This window comes from Phalacrocorax carbo, chromosome 26 (assembly GCF_963921805.1).
Source record: "Phalacrocorax carbo chromosome 26, bPhaCar2.1, whole genome shotgun sequence".
Classification (NCBI taxonomy): Eukaryota; Metazoa; Chordata; class Aves; order Suliformes; family Phalacrocoracidae; genus Phalacrocorax; species Phalacrocorax carbo.
In genome coordinates, this window is record NC_087538.1 from 4,160,183 (window position 1) to 4,175,587 (window position 15,405).

A 15,405-nucleotide genomic window follows, 5' to 3' on the forward strand; every position below is an offset into this window, starting at 1 on the left:
GGGCTGGAAGGAACGCTAATGAAGCCAACAGCATGCCCTGGCAGCCAAGAGGGCCAGCCATGCCCCGGGGGGCACCGAGCCCTGCATCGCAGCCGGGCGAGGGAGGGGATTGTCCCGCTCTGCTCCGCACTGGGGCGGCCTCGCCTCAAGTTCCCTGGGCAGTTTTGGGCACAACAGTTCATTAAGGGTATAAAGCTACTGGAAAGTGTCCAGAGGAGGGCCACGAAGTTGGTGAAGGGTTTAGAAGCTGTGAGGAGCAGCTCAGCCCCAGTCAGCAACTAAATACCACGCAGCCGCTCGCTCACTCCCTACACCCCTGTGGGATGGGGGAGAGCATCGGAAGAGCACAAACAAAAAAACCCCAAAACTTGTGGGTTGAGATAAGAACAATTTAATAATTACAATAAAAATAATAATTATAATAATGATTAGGATAATAATAAAAGTAATTATAATAAAATAAAAAGGAAAAGGGAAAAAACCAGAAACACAAACGACACAACTGGTCACCACCCACCGACCAACGCTGCCCGTCCCCGAGCCGCGATCGCTGCCTCCCTCCCCCGGCCAGTTCCTCCCAGTTAACATACTGGGCATGACGTTACATGATATGGAATATCCCTTTGGGCAGTGTGAATCCGCTCTCTTGGCTGTGCCCCCTCCCCTCCCGGCTCCTTGTGCCCCCGGCACAGCATGGGGAGCTGGAAAAGTCCTTGACTAGTACAAGCACTACCCAGCAACTGCCAAAACATCGGTGTTATCAACGTTCTTTTCATACTAACTCCAAAGCAAAGCACTTCACACAGTTGCAGTGAAGAAAATTACCTCTGTCCCAGCTAAAACCATGACAGTCGCTTGGTTTGTTCAGCCTGGAGAAGAGGAGGCCGAGGGGAGAACTCATTGCGGTCCCCAGGAACAGGCGGCCCAGGAAGGCAGTCACGGCACCAAGCCTGACAACATACAAGAAGCACTTGGACAACACCCTCAGAGACACGGTGTGAATTTTAGGGTTTTCCTGTGCTGGGACAGGAGCTGGACTCAGAGATCCTTGCGGATCCCTTCCAACTCAGATATCCTATGACTCTATGATCTACAGCAGCCCACCAGTGCCTCTTCAGATCCTTGCAGTATCTTTACTTCCCTGAAGTATCTTACTTCCAAGTCAATGCCAAGGATACACGGAGCCTCACACCGGCCGCTTCTCCCACCCGTTTCCCGCTGGGCTCCCCTCGGCTCCCACCTCAGCAACTGGGGGATCCCATGTCACGCTGCAAATCCAGCTGTGTGTCCTCTCCCCTGGTACCCCAATGCCATTAGGGGTCACTGTACACTGGTGTCCACCACAGCCTTATACTTCCATGGGTCTCACGTGCCAGGCCATGAAATCCGCTTGTCCCTTTTCCCTGTCCGGCGGGGGCAGGGCCCCTCGTCCTGACCAGAGCATTCCTTACCCGACTCCTGTAACTGCAAACCAGAAGCCTTTTCACCCTCAGAGGAGCCCGTGTCTCTCTTGCCCAGACTATGTTGCAAGGACTAGTCACCGTTACGGTCCTGCTGTGGTCGGGCACAGCCTTGCCATGGTGCTGGGTGTGGGGTTCGACCCCACGTGGACATACAACCACTGGATCAGGATCAGAAGGAGCAGATGCATCCTCAGCCCATCTACTGCGCCTGGGGAACTGCTCGAAGAAAACCGCAGCAGCCGTCTTCCTGGATGGTCCCTTTCCAGCCACTCTTCTCTCTGCAATTCTGGGGCTTCCAGTACCGAGGGAGGTGCACTGTCCCAGATCCTCGTGTCCTCCTCACGGTCACACAGAGAGAACCACGCAGGTTCTCCTTGAAATGCTGGCATTGGCAGACCAGTCAAAGGACACTCGGTGCCTCAATGTCTGCCCAATCTGCCACCACCGGACTGCTGGCGCTCATCGGTGTGCTCCGTACAAACATCCGCCATACCGACCATGGGCGCTGGGTGCCAGCCCCATCTTTGCAGGCCCATTATTGTCCAGGTCACTGTAGACCACCGACACCACCACCAATGCCCTCAGGTACTGGACACATTCCTCTCTGGCCGATCACTTGCCTCGCTCGGTTACAAGATCTTCCTTGACAGGATACTTTGCCTTCACGCTCAAGAAGAGCCACGTCCAGAGGCGGCTGGTGGCTGCCCCTCTTCCGATCCGTCAATCCCACAGTCCCTAGCAATGGATCCCAGCTGCTGGCCTGCCCTGCCTCCTAGTTCCAGCCTGGCAGCCCCACTATCCTGGCATCGGGGCAACCACGGAGCAAACGTCTTCGCCTGGCTGATGGACAAAACCATTCCCTCTATCACAGCCAGGTCAGGGATAGGGACTGGGTCGTTCCTGCCTCTGCCCCATCTCAGGAGGAGCTGCTGCTTCTTTTATTGGCCAAGACAGCCTCCGCTTCCACTGTGGCTCCTTCACTACAAGAGCAACCACTTTACTTGAGACTTAAGTGCCTCATTTAGTCACAGTGACAGTTGCCTGACCTCAAACCAGAAGATGCTCATCTCCGCGCCCGTCTGCGTGGCCTCAGAGCTCACCACCTCCACCACAGGGACATCAACACCCAGAGAGGTCCTGAAGAAATGCTGGCCGGTCTCCCTCAACTGCCTCTTTTCCGTTTTTATCCTAAAGCACCACATCATACAGCCTGGAATCTGTCTCCTTAGTTTGGGTCATCTGCCTGGTTGTGTCCCACTCAACCTCTTGGATCAACCCCCGTCTGTTCAATGGTGGGGGTGAGTGAGAAACAGAAGAAATCAATTACAAACTCGGTATTAAAAAAAACCACAAACCCAAAACACATAATACAAAATATTATACACCACTATTATAAACACATCATGCACATATTTCAATACAAATAAATAAGCGCACACATAGAAGAGCCACAAGAGTGGCCAGCAGTGGACAGGCTCAGCAGGACAAACTCTCTCTGCAGGCAGCTCCCAGCCTCCTCCAGCAGCCCTCTGCGCCCAGGCCGGGAGCGGGCAGGGGGCCGCATCCAGCCATGTGCCAGCCCCTCGTCAAGCGGTCAGATGGGCATCCCTGCAGGGACGGGAGGAAGAGACAGTGTCACCCAGGGACACCTCCCTCTCCCCAGCTCTCTGCTCTGGGGTCCTGCTGACCCCCTCCTGCAGACCGCTCTTGCTCCGGCTGCGGGTCCCCCAGGGGAGCAGGGAGAGCTGGGGTCACCCCGTCCATCCCCCCTGGTCCCACACCGCACCTGAGGCCGCGCTGCCAGAGCCCCCGTCCGTGCCTGCAAGAGAGAAAAGGCCGTCAGGCGCCAGCCCCGGGCTCGCCACGGGCACGGTGCACGTGCCAGGAGCAGCCCGGCAGCCATGGCCGCGCTGCCGCCACTGGGAGAGGAGGATGGTGCCGCGAGCAGCGGAGGGGAGACACAACCTCTTCCCTACATCCCCACCACGGGGCTTTAGAGAGGGGCAGCACAGGGAGGGTGGGGGATGGGGAAATGCCGGCAGCGGCCAGAAACCAGAGCCACGAGACCGCCCCGGCGCTGGGCAGCGGCTGGAGCTGGACCTGACCCCGGTACTCACTTGGCGCCTTGTCGTAGCCCTTCTTATTCTTCTCTGCAGAGAGAAAGAACTGTCAGCACCCACCGCGCTTTGCCACCAAGCTCGGGGGTTCCCCAGAGCACTGCGGCTTGTGCCCGCAGGGCCTCCCAGCCCCCGAGGCCCTGCCTTCCTCCCACACCCTCTGCCTCACCGGCCCCGGTGCTGTACCTGATTTCCACTTCCAGATGATGAATCCAGCGATGACGGCGGCGACAGCCCCGATGGCAAGAGCCACCGCCAGCACGATGGTGAGCAGTTTGGACTCCGGCTCTGGGGGAGAGGAGGGTCGTGAGGAGGGGAAGGGGACCCACCCCAGCCCACCGCTCCACGTGCCCAAGGCCACCGGGCTCACCCCACGCAAAGAGGCCGGGCTCCAGCAGGCTGGCGTGTTCCACGCGGCACCGGTACTTGTCCTTGTCCTCCGGGCGCGCCTCAATAGAGGCCCAGGTGTAGTAGGTGCCGTCGCTGTTGGGCGCGACGCTGCCCCACTCGGTCTCCGCGTCCCTGACCTCGCCGTCCTTCAGCCAGCTGATGGCGATGGGCCGCGGGTAGAAGCCGTAAGCGCGGCAGTGCAGGGTCAGGATCCCCTGGGCCTCCTTCCCCGACACTCGGACCGTGGGGGGCTCTGGGGAGGGGGTGGCAGTGAGGGTCAGCACCCGCACCCGCAGCACCCAGTCCCAGGGTCCCTGTCTCGCCCTCACCTTTCCTCTCCAGCACGGCCCGTCCGTAGCTCACGTACTTCCTCAGCGCCTCGATGCAGTCGTTCTCTAGGTAGTGCTTGTGCCGCTCAGCAACAGTCCCGTCCTCCTCCCACTTCCTCTTGATAATCTGGGCCCCCACGTCCGCTGCGGTGAACGTCATCGTGTTCATGTCGAAGGCAATGAAGTCCCTCCCGTCGTAGGCTTCCTGATAAAACCCCCTGGTGCTACCGTCCTCCAGGAGGTCACAGCCGGCCATGCGCTGCCACGTGTGAGTCCCTGAAACACAACCAGATGGGGCTGAGGGGCTGCTGCAGCCCTGGGCCTTCAGTGGGGAACAGACCCCCAGCAGCACCCCCACTCCAGCCCTGAGCAAGCTCTGGGGGGGATTGGTCACGGCACCAGAGCTCGGGGTGTCACCTAAAGCCGTGATGCAGACCCCCTGCACCCAGGGCACACCTGGGCTGGCACCCGGCCCCACGGCAGCCTGTGACAGCAAGGGGCTGGGATGGGTCCCCAATGCTGGGGGTGGGACAAGGAGACAGGATGGGGTGGGGGAAGCTGCTCTGGCTCTGCCTTGGGGGCCTGAGCACCATGGGGAGGGGCAAGGGGCTGGGAGAGCCTCTGCTTCTGGGGGTCTCAACAGCTGTGGCGATGGCAAGTGGCTGGCACGGGGCAGCCAGGAGCCTCCCAGTCTGGGGATGAGGTGACAGGCCCTGGTGCAGGGGGATGTGCTGGGCTGGGTTGGCCAGAAACCCCCCAGGCCCCCTGGCTCTGGCAGTGGAGACCCCAAGCACTGTGGGGCTGCGACAGGGCAGGCGGGACCCCTCACACTGGGGGACAGGGTGGCTGGGAGCCCTCTGACAACGACACCAGGCAGGGAAGGGCCGGCACAAGCCTGGACAGTAGCGAGGGGAGGGCAGGGCCTTTGGAGGAGCTCACCAAGCCACTCTCCATCATTTACCATCAGGCCTGGTTAACAGGGGACATCCCAGACAGTTAGAGGCTTGCCGATGTGACACCCATCTGCAAGAATTGTCGGAAGGAGGATCTGGGGAACTACAGGCCCGTCAGCCTGACCTCGGTACCAGGGAAGGTCATGGAGTGGTTCATCTTGAGTGAGCTCACCAGGCAAGGGCAGGACAACGAGGGGATCCGGCCCAGCCAGGACTGCTTCAGGAAAGGCAGGTCCCGCCTGACCAGCACGATCTCCTTCTGTGACAGGGTGACCCACCTGGTGGGTGAGGGAAAGGCTGCGGATGTGTCTAACAGGACTTTAGCAAAGCCTTTGACACTGTCTCCCACAGCATCCTCCTGGAGAAGCTGGCGGCTCGTGGCTTGGACGGGTGGACTCTTTGCTGGGGAACAAACAGGCTGGATGGCTGAGCCCAGAGTTGTGGTGACTGGAGCTAAATCCAGGTGGTGGCCGGTCATGAGTGGGGTTCCCAGGGCTCAGTGCTGTTTAATATCTTTATCAGTGATCTGGATGAGGAGATTCAGTGCACCAGTTTGTAGATGACACCAGGTTGGATGGGAGCGTCGATCTGCTGGAGGGCAGGAAGGCCCTACAGAGGGACCTGGACAGGCTGGATCCATGGGCCGAGCTCAGCTGGGTGAGGTTTAACAAGGCCCAGTGCCGGGCCCTGCCCTTGGGTCACACCAACCCCAGGCAGCGCCCCAGGCCTGGGGCAGAGGGGCTGGGAAGTGCCCGGCGGAGAAGGCCCTGGGGGTGCTGGCTGACAGCCGGCTGGGCATGAGCCAGCAGTGCCCGGGTGGCCAAGGAGGCCACCAGCCCCCGGGCTTGTGTCAGCACTGGTGTGGCCAGCAGGGGCCGGGCAGGGATGGGGCCCCTGTGCTCGGCCCTGGGGAGGCCCCACCTCGAATGCTGGGCTCAGGTTTGGGCCCCTCGGGACAAGAAGGGCCTGGAGGGGCTGGAGCGTGTCCAGAGAAGGGCAGCGGGGCTGGGGCAGGGTCTGGAGCACAAGTGTGCTGGGGGGCGGCTGGGGGGGCTGGGGGGGTTTAGCCTGGAGAAGAGGGGGCTGAGGGGAGCCCTTCTCGCTCTCTGCAGCCCCCTGAGAGGGGCTGGAGTGAGGGGGGGGCTGGTCTCTGCTCCCAAGTCACCAGTGACAGGACGAGGGAAACAGCCCCGCTCTGGGTCAGGGGAGGTTTAGGTTGGAGATGAGGGAAATGTCTTCCCTGCCAGAGCGGTCAGGCCCTGGCACAGGCTGCCCAGAGAGGTGGGGGAGTCACCGTCCCTGGGGGGGTTCAAAAAATATTTACACATGGCCCTTGGGGACATGGTTTAGGAGACATGGTACTGTTGGGTTGACAGTTGGACTTGATGATCCTAGACATCTTTTCCAACCTTAACAATTCTGCGATTCTACTGGGGGTGGGTTGGGAAGTCTCCCATCCCACGGAGTCCTGCCCCAGCCCAGCCCGCGCTCACCCCCGCTCTGGTTGTAGCGGCGCCACAGGATGTCCAGGTACACCCGGTGCTTCTGCTCATAGCGCTGGGCGGTCTTGGTCCGGCTCTCCCAGAACTGCTGATCCATGTTGGCCGCTATCCAGTGCGCCTTGGGCTCCACGTGCCCCATCTCGCTGTCGTAGCGTGCAAAGGGGTTCTGGTCCATGTATTCCACGATCGTGAAATGGGGTAACCCCGGGCTGGGCTCCGACACCCCAACATAGAAGTAGCGCAGGGAATGGAGCCCTGTGGGGACACGGTGGGGGCGGTGAGAGGTGGGGGGCAGCGGGGCTTGTGGAGGGACAGGGTTGAGGGGGTGAGGGTGTCCATGTGCAGGGATGGAGAGTGAGGCTGGGTGAGGGGCCCAGGGGAACAGATGGGGGGAGCGGGGGAAAGCTCGAGGGGGATGGGACTGGTGGGGGTTGTCGGGGAGCAAGGTGTGGATGGGTGAGGGGTCCAGGGGGCGGGAAGGGAAGCCCAGGTGCTCCCGGGTCTGGCGGGGTGGGGGACGCGGGATGCACGGGAAAGGGGGTCGGGGGGGGGGTCCCGGAGTCAAGGAAAGCAGACCCGGGGGATGGTCCGGGGGACCAGGAAAGGGACCGGGAAAAGTGGGAGGCAGGGGGGACTCCAGGAAGGGGGACTCGCCGGTGATGGTGAGGTGGGTGTTCCGAGGGGGTACCCGGTATATGGGGAGGGGGATGGGGGGGTCCGTGTGCCCGGGGGAGGTTCCCTATGCCCAGGCAAGGGAGTTCGGTGGGGGCGGAGGAATGGAGGGGGGGCGGGGGGGGGGGGTCCCGGTGCCCGGAAAAGGGGGTACAGGGGTGTCCCGGTGCCCGGGGGCGCTCCCGGGTCCCCGCCCGCGCTCACCGCTCGCCGCCCCAACGAGGACCCCCAGCAGCAGCCCCAGGCCCAGCGCCCGGCCCCGCTCCATCGCGCCGCGCCGCTCCGGCCCCGCCGCAAGCCCCGCCCCTCGTCGCGATTGGCGCCTCCGCCGCCCGCCCGCCAATGGCGGCCCGAGGCGCGTCGGACGTCACCGGTCGCCGGGCAGATCCCGGCTCGGCAGGTTGGGAGGCGCGAAAGCGAAAGCGAAAGGCGGAGGCAGCGCGGGCGGGGGGGCGGTGCCGGGACCCTCGGGACCCCGGGACCCCCTCCTTGCCACCCCGCACCCCCGGGACCGTCCAGCTCTCAACCCCCCCCGCCCCCCCCAGGCTCAAAGACACCCCCCCCCGCACCCCCCAGCCCGGGGTCACCCCTGGGACGCCCCAAGCTGCAGCCCCACCCCCACCCCGGCCCTGGTGTTGTCCCCTTTCCCGGGTTGGGGGGGGACCCCGGCGTCCGGCGCCCCACGGATCTCCGCACCCCCCACCCCGGCTTTGCCACCCTGGGCTTTTATGGGTGAAAAAGCTGGGAAAACGGTAAAATAATCCTGGGGAGTGCAGGCATGCCCGGACCTTGCGGGAGGTGTCTGTCGTGCCCGGTGTCCCTCAGCCCAGCGTCGCTCGTGCCTGGCATTGCTCCTGCCCGGCACCTCACGCCTCACATTGTCCCCCGTGCCCACAGATCCCTCGTGCCCTGTGCACCATGTGCCTCGTGCCCGGCGTTGCTCACACCTGCCATCACTTGTGCCCGGTGCACGACATTGCTCATCCCCGGCATTCCTGGTGCCCGGCATCGCTGTGTCCGGCATCTCTCGTGCCCGGCGCACACGTCATCGCTTGTGCCACGCCGTGTGCGTGTGTGTCCCCGCAGCTCGTCCCCTCGGTGGAACGACGCGGGAGCCCCCGTATGAAACCACCCCATCGCCACGGAGCATCTTTATTGTCGGCGCTGCAGCGGCACCCCGGGGTGACAGGGCCGTGGGGGGGGACCGTCGGCGCCGGGAGGTCACTGTCCTGGGGGTCCTCAGATGCTGCCTGGGTGGGGGACATGGTGTGGCAGAAGGGGTGACGTGCCCCTTGGGAGCAGGAGATGGGGACGGGCTGGATGTGCCATTACCTGCGGGGTAGTTGTCTCCGGGGAGGGGAGTGTAACCTGCGAGAGGGAGTAGAGGGGGTGAGGAGGGTCCATGTCACCCCAGACCACTGTCCCTGTCCCCCCCAGTCTACTGTCCCCAGCCCTGTCCCTCCTCGACCGCTCACCCGGTGCCGGTGGCCTCTTCCAGTAGTGATAGACGCCGGCGATGAAGAAGCTGAGGCCCAACGCCATCACCACGGTGGCTGCAGCCACCTTCAACGTCAACCCTGGGGACAAGCTGGGGCCTGCAGGGGCAAAGTGGGGGTGAGCAGCAACGTGGCAGGGACCCAGGCGTCTGGGTGGGTGTCCTCCCCCACCCCAACTCACCCCAGTCCTCCAGGAGGGGATGCACCAGGCTGACGTGTTGCACCGAGCACGTGAAGGTGTCCCCAGCCACCGGGGCCACCATCAAGGTCACTTGCGTCTGGTAGGTCCAGTCACCATTGGGGATGGCAGAGATGGGGGAGTGGTCATCAGGGTCCACGATGTCCCCGTTGTGCAGCCAGATGACAGTCACCTCGGGGGGATAGAAGCCCCAGACGTGGCAGGTGAGGAGGATGGGTGCCCGGGCGTTTCTCGTCTCAGTGGAGATGATGCGGGCTTGAGGTGGCGCTGGAGCAGGGAGAGGGGACGGTCAGCACTGGGGTGAGCCCCCTCCCCACCCTGGGTGATGCCCCCAGGCGATGTCCCCCATGCAACATCCCCATGCAATGCATTGCCCCTGCGCATCACCCCACGCAACCTCCTCACGCGTCACCCCTGTGCGACACCCCACACAACACCCTACCCCACGTCCCCGTGCAAAGCCCCCGCGCACAGTGCCCCTGTGCAGCGCTGCCGCCCCATCCCCCCGTGCCAAGCCCCTGCGCGCCGCAGGGCTCACTCTGCCGCATCGCCGCGGAGGCCCAGAAGTGGGGGGCCAGGTCGCGGCAAGCCTGGCGCCGGGCCTCGGCGCGCTCCACCCAGGCGGTGCCGTTGTTGAGGGTGGAGGCCACCAGGCCGGCGACGTCGCGGAGCAGCCCCCAGTCGCAGGGGACGAAGCGCCGGGCGTCGGGGTCGTAGCAGACCAGCGGGTTCTTGTTGAAGATGAGGGTGAACTCAAAATCCAGCAGGGAGCCGTTGGCCGCCAGCGGGCAGGAGCTGGCCACGTGCACCAGGAAGGCGCCTACGAGGGGGACACGGGGGTAAGTGGCATCTCCTGGCGTGCCTTTGTCCATCCCCATGTCTCTACCCATGTCTGCCTGTCCCCATCCCTCTATCCATCCCCATCTCTCTCTATGCTTCCCCATCCATCTCTATCCATCCCCATCTGTCTCTGTCCATCTCCACCCCTCCCCATCCCTCCATCCATCTCATTTCCACCTTCCCATCCATCCCCATCCCTGTCTGTTCCCCAGCTGACTCCATCCCTCCATCTGTCCTTCTCCTTCCATCCAACCCCAGCCTTCCTTCATCCCTCCATCCATCTCCATCTCTTCACCTACTGCTCACCTGTCCCCATCCTTCCATCCCTCCACCCATCCCCATCCCTCTGCCCATCTCCATCCATCTCTCTGCTCCCACCTATGGGGACCCTTGTCCCCAGCTGTCCCCCGTATCCCTCCCCACCGTGTTCCCCCCCATCCTGGCCCCCATTTGGGTCAATCCCGAACCCCCTCCAAAGTGTCCTGGGGCCCCCATGGGGGTCACCCATCAACCCAACGTCATTGTTAGCCCCACCCCACCCCCAAGCCTTCCCCACGGGGTCACCCAGCAGCCTTGGGACAGAGACAGACACCCCCCACCAAACCAGGGGCAGACACCCCCCCCCCACGACTGTCGCTGGGGCGCCTATGGGACTGAGAGCGCCAAGACTGTCCCTGGGGTCCTGCAGAGCACCCCAAACTACTCCTGGGGTCCTGCATGGCTGAGCCCCCCCCAAACCATCCGCAGGATCCCACAGGGCTGAGCTCCCCCCAACTCATCCCTCAGGTCCCATAGAGCTGACCCCCCCCAATTCACCCCTGGGGTCCCATGGGACTAAGTTCCCCAAGCCCCCAGGGTTCTGCAGGGCTGAGCACCCCCAAACTATCCCCAGGGTCCCACAGGGCTGAGCCCCCCTAGACTGTCCCCAGAGTCCCATGGGGCTGAGGCCCCCCAAACCATCCCTGGGGTCCTAGTGGGGATGAGCCCCCCCCAAGCAGCCCTGGGGTCCCGCAGGGCTGAGCCTCCCCAGACCGTCCCAGGGTCCCATGGAGCAGAGCCCCCCCTAAACTGTCCCCGCGGCCCCATAGGTCAGAAACCCCCCAAACTGTCCCCACAGTCCCCTGGGGCAGAAACCCCCCAAACCACCCCGAGTCCCATGGGGCTGAGCCCCCCCAACCCCCTCCCAGGGCCCCACAGGGGCAGAGTCCCTCCAATCTGTCCCCACAGTCCCATGGGGCAGAACCCTCCCCAAACTGTCCCTGGGGTCCCATGGGGCTAAGCCCCCCCAACCCCCTCCCAGGGTCCCACAGGGGCAGAGCCCCCCCAAACTGTCCCCACTGTCCCATGGGGCTAAGCCCCCCCAACCCCCTCCCAAGGTCCCACAGGTTGAAGCCCCCCCGGCGATCACCCCCAGGGTCCCCATCCCCCCCCCCCCGCCCCGATCCACGGCCCCACCTGCCCCCCGGGCACCCAGGGCCAGGCCCAGCAGCACCAGCACGGTGGGGTGGGCCCGGGGGTGTCCAGCCATGCTTTGCCCCCCGGCCACCCGCCTGCACCCCACAGCCCGGCGCCGGCACCCCATACCCCACCCCGGGGAGGGGGAGGGGGGGACACATCAGGCACCCAATGCGGGCCAGCGCGGGACAGGCGTCACCAGTTGCCAGAGCAGGACGCCCGGGCGGCCGCCACCGCCGGGACATAGCGTGGCGGCCGGGTGTCACCCCGCTTTGTCCCCACGCTGCCACCCCCATGCCGGGGGGGCACATCCCCCTGCTGTGACACCCACCCCCCCACCCCCAAACCAGGCATCCGGGCTGGCTCCACCCCAGGGGTCCGTGTCCCCCTCCTCCAAAACCTCTTCCGTGTGTAGCGCTAACCCCTCCCCCCGCTCCCAGTAACCCTTCTGCCTCCAAACTGGGAGCACTGGGAACCTCCCCCCACCCATCCGAGAGTGGTCACCGTGGACAAAGGCACTCAGGGAAGGGGATCCAAATGGTTTTACTTGGGAGGGAGTTGGGGGGTCCCCCCCCAAAATGGGGGGGGCTCTGCCCCGGGGCTGGGAGCTCAGAGTTTGGTCTCTGTGTGGTGACACATGGCCATGGAGGGACCAGGATGGGGACCAGGACCGGGACTGGGACCAGATCCAGGACCAGGACTGGGACCATATCCAGGACCAGGACCAGGACCGGGACTGGGACCAGATCCAGGACCAGGACCAGAACCAGGACCAGGACTGGGACCATATCCAGGACCAGGACCAGGACCAGGACTGGGACTAGGCCCAGGACCAGAACCAGAATTGGGACCAGATCCAGGACCAGGACATGAACCAGAACCAGAACTGGGACCAGATCCAGGACCAGGACCAGGACCAGGACCAGGACTGGGACCAGATCCAGGACCAGGCCCAGGACTGGGACTAGGCCCAGGACCAGAACCAGAATTGGGACCAGATCCAGGACCAGGACATGAACCAGAACCAGAACTGGGACCAGATCCAGGACCAGGACCAGGACCAGGACCAGGACTAGGACCAGATCCAGGACCAGGACTGGGACCAGGACCAGGACTAGAACCAGAACCAGAATTGGGACCAGATCCAGGACCAGGACCAGGACATGAACCAGGACCAGGACTGGGATCACATCCAGGACCAGGAGCAGGACCTGGCAGACATAAGACGACAAATTAGGGACACCCCTAATTCCAGTGGGTGCCGTGTCCCCCACGTGCCTCACACGTGTCCCCACGCGTGCCCCTCACCCGGAGCCTGGCGGCAGTAGCTGAAGGTGCCGGCAGCGAAGACCGCGAGCCCCAGGGTCATTACCACTGCCGCCACCGCCACCTTCACCCTCAACCCTGGGGACAAGCCGGGACCTGCGGGGACAGAGGAGCTGTGCCGAGCCACCGGGGACCCAGGCGTCCGGGTGCCACGTCCCCGTCACCCGCGCTCACCCCAGTGCTCCCGGAGGGGTCGGTCCAGGCCGGCGTGCTGCACCGAGCACGTGAAGGTGTCCCCAGCCTTGGGGGTGACCGTCAGGGTCACCTGCGTCCGGTAGGTCCAGTCGCCGTTGGGCAGCACCTTGGCCGTGTCCCCAGCGGCCACCGCGTCCCCGTTGTGCAGCCAAAGGACCGTCACCTCGGGGGGGTAGAAGCCCCAGATGTGGCAGGTGAGGAGGACGGCGTCGGGGGTGTTGGGGAGGGGGACGGTCGTGATGCGGACTTGGGGCGGCGCTGGGGCAGGGAAGGGACAGTCAGTGCTGGGGATGGACCCCTGCCCCCGCCCCATGTCGTGTCCTGTGCGGTGGCTGGTGTGACGCCCCGTGCGACGTCCCATGCGTGTCCCCGTGCAACGTAGTTGTGTGTTCCCCATGCGACGTCCCCGTGCAAGGTCCCATTCGATGTCCCACGCAACGTCCCTGTGCAACGTCCCCGTGCAACGTCCCCGTGCAACATCCCGTCCAATGCCCCGTGCAACGTCCCCGTGCAACGTCCCCGTGCAACGTTCCCGTCCAACGCCCCGTGCAACGTCCCCGTGCAACGTCCCTGTGCAACGTCCCCGTGCAACATCCCGTCCAATGCCCCGTGCAACGTCCCCGTGCAACGTCCCCGTGCAACGTCCCGTCCAATGCCCCGTGCAACGTCCCTGTGCAACGTCCCTGTGCAACGTCCCCGTGCAACGTCCCGTCCAATGCCCCGTGCAACGTCCCCGTGCAACGTCCCCGTGCAACATCCCGTCCAATGCCCCGTGCAACGTCCCCGTGCAACGTCCCCGTGCAACGCCCCGTCCAATGCCCCGTGCAACGTCCCCGTGCAACGTCCCCGTGCAACGCCCCGTCCAATGCCCCGTGCAACGTCCCCGTGCAATGCCCCGTGCAACGTCCCGTCCAATGTCCCGTGCAATGCCCCTGTGCAACGTCCCCGTGCAACATCCCGTCCAATGCCCCGTGCAACGTCCCCCGTGCAACGTCCCTGTGCAACGTCCCCGTGCAACGTCCCCGTGCAACATCCCGTCCAATGTCCCGTGCAACGTCCCCGTGCAACATCCCGTCCAATGCCCCGTGCAACGTCCCCGTGCAACGTCCCCGTGCAACGTCCCGTCCAATGCCCCGTGCAATGTCCCTGTCCAACGTCCCCGTGCAACGTCCCATCCAATGCCCCGTGCAATGTCCCCGTGCAACGTCCCCGTGCAACGCCCCATGCAATGCCCCGTGCAACATCCCTGTGCAACGTCCCGTCCAATGCCCCGTGCAACGTCCCCATGTGCATGCCCACACAATGGCCCTACAAGACCCTCTGCAACGTCCCCGTGCACTGGCCCACACAACATCCCGTTCAATGCCCTGAGCAATGTCCCCATGTGGCGTCCCTGTGCGACGTCTCTGTGCGACATCCCTGTGCAACGCCCCGTGCAACGCCCTGTGCAACATCCCCGTGCAACGTCCCTGTGCAACGCCCCATGCAACGCCCCTGTGCAACGCCCCGTGCAACGCCCTGTGCAACATCCCCGTGCAACGTCCCTGTGCAACGCCCCGTGCAACATCCCTGTGCAACATCCCCGTGCAACGTCCCCGTGCAGCCTCCCCATGCATTCCCCACCCAACACCTTGCGTAACGCGCCGCACAACGCGCCGCGCGCAGTGCCCCGTGCAACACCTCGTGCAACGCCCCGTGCAACGCGCCGCAGGGCTCACTCTGCCGCATCGCCGCGGAGGCCCAGAAGTGGGGGGCCAGGTCGCGGCAAGCCTGGCGCCGGGCCTCGGCGCGCTCCACCCAGGCGGTGCCGTTGTTGAGGGCGGAGGCCACCAGGCCGGCGACGTCGCGGAGCAGCCCCCAGTCGCAGGCGTTGAAGCGCCGGGCGTCGGGGTCGTAGCAGACCAGCGGGTTCTTGTTGAAGATGAGGGTGAACTCAAAATCCAGCAGGGAGCCGTTGGCCGCCAGCGGGCAGGAGCTGGCCACGTGCACCAGGAAGGCGCCTACGAGGGGGACACGGGGGTGGCCGTGGTCCCCAGGGTTTGGACCCCCCCACCCACCCGCTGCACCCCTGTGTCCCCCCATATCCCACCTGCCCCCTGGCAGCTCAGCGCCAGCCCCAGCGCCCCCAGCACCCACATGGCTGGCGGTGGGTGCCGGTGTGTCCGGTCCTCATGGCACCCTGCCTTCCACCCTGCTGCCAGCCAGCTCCTTCCTCCTCCTCCTCCTCCTCCTCCTCCTCCTCCTCCTCCTCCTCCTCCTCCTCCTCCTCCTCCGGGCTTGTCCCCAGGGATTTGGCCCCGGCACCCTTCGTCACGGGCGATGGGTGGCGCAGGGCTGGACTCTGCCCAGGGCTGGGCTTGGCACTGCAGGAATCCCGAGTGCCCCTTCGCAGTGGGGAAACCGAGGCACGCGTGTTGGGTATGGCTCGTTGGGGGGGGGATGCAGCTGAACCTCAATATCAGACATCA

At 64.4% G+C, this 15,405-nt stretch overlaps 3 protein-coding genes across 5 annotated transcripts; all 3 read right to left on the reverse strand.

Annotated features, from left to right (window-relative positions):
* Positions 1 to 377: 377 nt before the first annotated feature.
* On the reverse strand, positions 378 to 7,752 carry LOC135317565 (class I histocompatibility antigen, F10 alpha chain-like). The gene is made up of 8 exons (XM_064473847.1): positions 7,631 to 7,752; positions 6,746 to 7,009; positions 4,300 to 4,575; positions 3,951 to 4,223; positions 3,767 to 3,868; positions 3,581 to 3,613; positions 3,250 to 3,282; positions 378 to 3,071 (listed from the first exon to the last, which is right to left on the reverse strand). Exons 1-8 carry the CDS (start codon positions 7,692 to 7,694, stop codon positions 3,058 to 3,060), a joined length of 1,059 nt encoding a protein of 352 aa, XP_064329917.1. The 5' UTR covers positions 7,695 to 7,752; the 3' UTR covers positions 378 to 3,057.
* An 810-nt stretch (positions 7,753 to 8,562) lies between these two features.
* Positions 8,563 to 11,797, reverse strand: LOC135317567 (HLA class II histocompatibility antigen, DM beta chain). 2 transcript variants are annotated; one of them, XM_064473849.1, is made up of 6 exons: positions 11,764 to 11,797; positions 9,660 to 9,941; positions 9,104 to 9,388; positions 8,902 to 9,021; positions 8,759 to 8,794; positions 8,563 to 8,676 (listed from the first exon to the last, which is right to left on the reverse strand). In XM_064473849.1, the coding sequence occupies exons 1-6, from the start codon at positions 11,768 to 11,770 to the stop codon at positions 8,666 to 8,668; spliced, it is 741 nt and encodes a 246-aa protein (XP_064329919.1). In that variant the 5' UTR covers positions 11,771 to 11,797; the 3' UTR covers positions 8,563 to 8,665. The 2 variants fall into 2 exon arrangements, with proteins under 2 accessions (XP_064329919.1, XP_064329918.1); XM_064473848.1 differs by lacking the exon at positions 11,764 to 11,797 and adding an exon at positions 11,417 to 11,560.
* A 36-nt stretch (positions 11,798 to 11,833) lies between these two features.
* LOC135317564 (HLA class II histocompatibility antigen, DM beta chain-like) lies at positions 11,834 to 15,167 on the reverse strand. Of its 2 annotated transcripts, none has more exons than XM_064473846.1 (5): positions 15,074 to 15,167; positions 14,656 to 14,937; positions 12,917 to 13,195; positions 12,725 to 12,838; positions 11,834 to 12,627 (listed from the first exon to the last, which is right to left on the reverse strand). In XM_064473846.1, the coding sequence occupies exons 1-5, from the start codon at positions 15,108 to 15,110 to the stop codon at positions 12,026 to 12,028; spliced, it is 1,314 nt and encodes a 437-aa protein (XP_064329916.1). In that variant the 5' UTR covers positions 15,111 to 15,167; the 3' UTR covers positions 11,834 to 12,025. The 2 variants fall into 2 exon arrangements, with proteins under 2 accessions (XP_064329916.1, XP_064329915.1); XM_064473845.1 differs by having other exon boundaries at positions 11,835 to 12,627; positions 15,027 to 15,164.
* Positions 15,168 to 15,405: the final 238 nt, after the last annotated feature.

Bases quoted from the DNA above. Each gene is read 5' to 3' on its own strand.
- LOC135317565 (XM_064473847.1), bottom strand. From the start codon at position 7,694: ATGGAGCGGGGCCGGGCGCTGGGCCTGGGGCTGCTGCTGGGGGTCCTC. The intron at 3,869-3,950 runs GTGAGCCCGGTG...CCTCTCCCCCAG, and splicing joins GCCCGGCCTCTTTGCGTGGG to AGCCGGAGTCCAAACTGCTC. The intron at 3,283-3,580 runs GTGAGTACCGGG...TCTCTCTTGCAG, and splicing joins GGGCTACGACAAGGCGCCAA to GCACGGACGGGGGCTCTGGC.
- LOC135317567 (XM_064473848.1), bottom strand. From the start codon at position 11,543: ATGGGGTGCCGGCGCCGGGCTGTGGGGTGCAGGCGGGTGGCCGGGGGG. The intron at 9,389-9,659 runs GTGAGCCCTGCG...TCCCTGCTCCAG, and splicing joins CTCCGCGGCGATGCGGCAGA to CGCCACCTCAAGCCCGCATC. The intron at 8,795-8,901 runs GTGAGCGGTCGA...TCCCTCTCGCAG, and splicing joins GAAGAGGCCACCGGCACCGG to GTTACACTCCCCTCCCCGGA.
- LOC135317564 (XM_064473845.1), bottom strand. From the start codon at position 15,075: ATGTGGGTGCTGGGGGCGCTGGGGCTGGCGCTGAGCTGCCAGGGGGCA. The intron at 12,839-12,916 runs GTGAGCGCGGGT...CTGTCCCCGCAG, and splicing joins ACCCCTCCGGGAGCACTGGG to GTCCCGGCTTGTCCCCAGGG. The intron at 12,628-12,724 runs GTGAGGGGCACG...TATGTCTGCCAG, and splicing joins CTACTGCCGCCAGGCTCCGG to GTCCTGCTCCTGGTCCTGGA.